The sequence below is a fragment of the Diplotaxodon limnothrissa genome, linkage group LG9 (genome assembly GCF_057381915.1).
Source record: "Diplotaxodon limnothrissa isolate DT_005_m linkage group LG9, D_limnothrissa_male_GT1.1, whole genome shotgun sequence".
In the NCBI taxonomy this organism is placed as follows: Eukaryota; Metazoa; Chordata; class Actinopteri; order Cichliformes; family Cichlidae; genus Diplotaxodon; species Diplotaxodon limnothrissa.
In genome coordinates, this window is record NC_140604.1 from 23,797,198 (window position 1) to 23,802,513 (window position 5,316).

Genomic DNA, 5,316 nt, shown 5'->3' on the forward strand with positions numbered 1-5,316 from the left:
CTTCAGGTACAATACATTAAGGCCAAAAGGGACACATTGTACCAAAACCTATTGCAAGATACAAAATGTTTTACTGCTTGCATCTATTCATGTATTAATACCATGTTAATAACATCTGTAAAAGCTGTATAGGAAAATAAAAATAAAGTCCAACATGTCCATCTAATAAATACTTTATTGAGACAACTTGAACATTGTTCTGTGATGTTACAGGAAACATTTCTTCTTTTTTTGTGGATGTTGAAAAGTTGGGACGCACATTCGGTAAGCAAAACACTAACTGATATCTTCAGGTTTATTGATATGTAATTAGAAAATGTTCCCATTTCAAGTGCTAAACATTTTACCATGTCAGCAAATTACATATCTGATGTTTTTGTGTGTGGTTTTTTTCCCCCGCGTGTGAAATACCACAAGCAGCATTGCATTCCACGTCTTCAGCGGTTAGATGAACTCATTCTTTAACTGGTTGTATCGTACAGCAATTAGCATTTTCACAATGATGTTGGAATGAACAGGCAGGAAAAGGTTAGTCTCATATTAACAGCAGAAATGCACCTTCAGATTGTTTCCTACAGTTTTTTCATCTGAGCCATTAATTCTTCAAGGCTCTGTTCAGTCTCCTCCACTGTCTCGCCATCTGCTTTTTCCTAGTTCAAAGACGAGAAAACAATGAGTTGAATTGGGTTCATAGACAAGACCAAACACTAAAACATTACAACAAAATGCCGCTTTTTTTAGAAATGATCTTCAAGCCCAACAGTACTCTCCACAGTAATTTCATTTAAAAGCAGTATGGAATGAAAGTAAAACTGAAGAGTCACTAAAAGTCACTTAGTGCTGTAAATATTTGACTTCACCATTATTACTTAAGGCAAAAAAGTATTTGATATAAATGTCAGTATATTTTTTTAAAATTTATGAGTCTACCCATACAGGGCTCCTAGTTTCAAAGTTTCAAAGCTGTGGTATCTTAAAGCGTACTAACCTCAGTTGGAATGGTATAAGCCACTGTGATGCCTTCTGGGAGGTCGGGCACAGTACCTGAAGCAGCCTTTAACTCTTCTTCAGTCACCTCTGATACCAGCTCAATACCTGCGCACCACATTTTTGTATATTAACACACATTAACACAAAAAAACAACAACACAAAAACTATGTTACATTTAGGACACTGTACAAGTTTCTTTTGCTCACCCCATTCATTGTCTTCATGTACAACCTCCTCCTCTTCCTGTACGACCTCCACTTTGGGCCGCTCTGCTTCTGTCCTCTGAACAGAAAACAAGTGAGTAAGGTTAGCTTTTCTAACACTATATAAAAGCAGTAAGAATGGGACTTTAATCAGTCTTGGAATCATGTTACATGAGCAAACAGTGAGCACACACACACCTTGTACTCCTCCTGTTGTCTCCTGCAGTGACGGTCATTACACTGGGGGTTAGCTTTCATTGCCATGGCAGGGAAGAAGTCCTGCATGGCATTGTAGCCAAGATAATAACTAACAGTACCAAACTTTAGAAGATATCTGGAAGACAAAACATTTAATAAATAATATTGAACTTCACTTTACACTTTTAGATTTGAACCTGCCCAGAAAAACATGAAAATAAACCTACTTGAGGACATTTTGCACAAGGAGACCTGCCACAACACCCATGGTTGTTGGTAAGCTGGCAGCACACACACCCTCCCGTTTTAGGGTCTTCTCATCAATGTTGGCTGCCACCACAAGTGGAGGAGCACACTAAGAGAGAGGGTGTTATATGGTTTTAGAATGCAACTACATTTTTCTGTAAGAGCTGGACGTCATCATATTGCAAAGATATGTTGTTGTTATTTAAGTGTGAGCATACAGCGAAGCAGGCCGTCTCCCCAGGAATGATGAGCTGGATGTGTCCTGACACAGCATTTTCACTGACACCAGACTCCATCCAGATCTGACCTAGTTCATTGCAGGCCTGAAACAAACACCAAAATGAATTCAACTTGTAAGAGTTACATGTATTTTTTTTTTTTTTAAATCTCTTTTTTTGTGACATTGACATGTATACACACTCACTGTATTGATGGCCATTCTGGCCTCAAAGTTGTCCACACAGCTCAGGACCAAATCCACTGGTTTTCCTTCTTCCAGCCCTCCATGACTGAAAACACACAGTTATTTGCTGGTGCAAAAAAGGGACAGAGGAAGAAAACTACAAAAAATATACAATATGAATCCTAACCTGATACAATCCATGAAATGTGTAAAATTTTCCATCGTAGTAATGTTGTAGTTATGGGTTTCAAATGACACGTCTGGATTGATGTTTCTGTTTGGGGAAAAGGGAAGTTAGATATATTTGAAAGAAACTGAATGGCTTTGGTGGAAAAGTGGATGTCTGTTAACAACAGTGTACCTGAGTGTGTGTTCTGCTGCTTCCACTTTGCTGAGGCCTGCTTGGTGAGGCTGGAAGAACAGCCTGTTCATATTGGCCAGCTCTACTTTATCATAGTCAAAAAGGAGCAACTGGGATGCCACAAAATGAGAACAAGCCACGGTAAGAGTAAAATCAGCACAGATGGACATGGATTTAAATTTAAATCAAGTAAAAGTGAAAGATAATGAAAGCTTCTATTACCTTACCAATGCCACATCTAGTGAGCATTTCAGCTGTCACACTGCCAACTCCCCCAACTCCAACCACAGCTACTGTGAATGTCCGAATTCTCTGTCAACAAGTTTATAAACAATAATTACTCACATTTCTCAACACAAAAGCCTCCAACTTTGCTTTGATAGCTACAGTTGTGAACAGAAATTTACATACACTCATCTTGGGGATGAATGTCATTACGTTTGGGCTTTTCAGCTTCACCCCAAATCAACAGCTAGATGGCTGAACCTTGACAAAATTGGGTGTTCCAGCAGGACAATGATCCCAAACACACATCAAAACTGGTTTTGGAATGGATAAAAGAACTAACATTAGGCTGCTGGAACGGCCATTCCCAAAGCTCCGAACTCAACCCTGCTCAAAACGTTTTAGTTATATATACACATGTTTAAAATAAACTCTTTTCTATCTCTCTATTTAAAATTAGTGGACTATGCCTAACGGCTGTTAAGAGTGGCCAAATATCCAGTGAGAGTTATGGCAAAACCTAGCTGAGGTTCAACTGGCAGAAAGACATTTAACCAAGTATTAGTACTAGTAGTACTTATTTATTTACTTAATTTATGTTTTGAACCTGTGTGGATTAGACAAAATCCAACATGAATTCAATCTTATGAACCCAAGTTTTGTTTTGTAAATGATTAAACATGTATCTTACTCATTCCACCCCAGAAAAAGAACAGATCAAAGAAATCAATAAAAGCCCCAAATCACCACGACATTCATGGCCATAATGAGTGTAGGTAAACATCTGTATGTAATCATGCTATTATGAATATCGGGTTTGGGTTTCTATAAACATATATCGCTAGATAAAGGTAATTTAATGTTGTAACAGCAGTTTTTCTTTATTGTTTAATATGAAATATGAACTCTTGGAAGGGAGAGTAACCAGAAACCGTGCAGTATTAAAAAAAAGAACAACTTTGAACATACCTCGTAATCATCTACGATGCCCATTCTCTTTAAAGCCATGAGGCGACTAAAATAAAAACACAGCTGAGATTAGCTTGTGGTGCATGACTCACAGGAAGGCGTCGGCTCTCAACATAGTGAGCCGTCTACACAAAAATCAATTAAAAGACCATATAATGAATACATTTAAAAAACAAACTTACCTGTACGGGTTGGAATCCACAACTTCAGCGCTCATTTTGTCAATTTTCGGTCTATTTAGTGCCTGACTGTGAGCATCTTCCGCGGCACACTGCTTCTGCTTACACTTTATCAGCTCATTCTCCAACTCTCTCACCCTCAACTTCAGCTCCTCCACCGTCGCCATCAGGAAAACAGTCGAAGGCTAAACTATGTAAAAGAAATAATAATGCTGTACACAAAAACGTAAATTTAAAAACCCTACAGGGATCGACACAGAAAGTACACGTCTTCGCTGCTCAAACCAGCTGTCAGGATGTGTGTTCCCGTTAACAGTGTTCGTGCAGAAAACGACCTAAACACCCTACAGTGTTCCCACTTCACCAGTGGATTGTTTAAACCCTTATTTTATTATTTTATTTTAGTATCGAAAATCTTCTAGTCATTAGGTTTTATAATTTTATAAATTTGTGGCAATAAAATAACTTTTAAGGGGCGTTACCTCGTTGTGCCTATCGATAAACGGTCCGACTAGGGTTGCCAACTCCCTGAAAAATAAATAAGGGACACCTCGTGGCCAGGGCCGGGCAACCCAGTTGTCTTCACCCTTCCCAGTGTGGTAGCTCTTTTTTTGTGTGTGTGAAATTATTTTTTAACCATTTGACTTGAATTTGATTTAAGCAGATGCATATTCTTTGTGATATGACCATATGGGAAACAAATGATCATTTAGCCATTTATTTTTAGCTCAAAATGACAACATTAACACAGTAAAACAGGTCTCTTTCTTAAACAGAAGCCTGTCATGCTTAACTTTTGAGAATATAAGTAAATCTTTCTTTAAAAGAACTCTGTCCTGCTTAACTTAAAATTATATAAATTAATAGAAAGCAATAGAACGAAAAATATTCTTGTAACAGTGCACATATAGTGCATTTAGTACAATTGGCTTCAGTTGAGGTATTATTTCAGCTTTTCTAATGCTAATCAGCTGCTCCTGTTTGTAAACCCGCTTGTTCCCATGATTACGCACCTTAACTCATCATCATTATTCATCTATGTATTACTTTTATGTATTATTCATCTATTTGTTGTAATCATCCATCCTTGCAGTTGTTTATTACACAAAATAAATGATATTATCACACTTCTGGCCACATAGCGCTGATATTCACCGCACATGCCCATATTAACCTTAACCAGAGGGTTTAAACAACAAACCAGTGTTTACATACCATATCTGCTTCTGCCGTGGCCTGGTGGACAAAAAATTGGTTAAGGGTTCCCCGAGCTTTCACGCCCCTCATGTTCTTCTTGTGCCCACCACTAGAAGCATGCCTATGGAAAAAGTGCGCCGGCACACAGTGCAGTGCGCTTTATAGGTGTTATCGTGCACTTTCCCAGCCAGGTGTTTTCCTTTTCCCAGTCCTCCCTGTACTTTTGCAGCCTTTTTTCTTTTCTTTCTCTGAGGGGAACAAACATTGCTGCTCTAACGCTGGGCTCACACTGTGCGATTTTTGGCCCATTTTGAGCCGATTTTTGAGTCGTGCGACCGATTTGG

At 38.5% G+C, this 5,316-nt stretch overlaps 1 protein-coding gene across 1 annotated transcript; it reads right to left on the minus strand.

The window, feature by feature from the left end:
• Nucleotides 1–182: 182 nt before the first annotated feature.
• uba5 (ubiquitin-like modifier activating enzyme 5) lies at nt 183–4,060 on the minus strand. The gene is made up of 12 exons (XM_085362300.1): nt 3,779–4,060; nt 3,597–3,642; nt 2,625–2,714; nt 2,403–2,512; nt 2,229–2,315; nt 2,063–2,147; nt 1,857–1,961; nt 1,620–1,747; nt 1,393–1,528; nt 1,198–1,273; nt 989–1,095; nt 183–650 (listed from the first exon to the last, which is right to left on the minus strand). Exons 1-12 carry the CDS (start codon nt 3,940–3,942, stop codon nt 573–575), a joined length of 1,212 nt encoding a protein of 403 aa, XP_085218426.1. The 5' UTR covers nt 3,943–4,060; the 3' UTR covers nt 183–572.
• Between the last annotated feature and the right edge of the window lie 1,256 nt (nt 4,061–5,316).

Coding starts and splice junctions, on each gene's coding strand:
- uba5 (XM_085362300.1), bottom strand. CDS start 3,942: ATGGCGACGGTGGAGGAGCTGAAGTTGAGGGTGAGAGAGTTGGAGAAT. Junction 1,962..2,062: donor CCAGAATGGCCATCAATACA/GTGAGTGTGTAT, acceptor TGTTTGTTTCAG/GCCTGCAATGAACTAGGTCA. Junction 651..988: donor CTTATACCATTCCAACTGAG/GTTAGTACGCTT, acceptor TCTTTGAACTAG/GAAAAAGCAGATGGCGAGAC.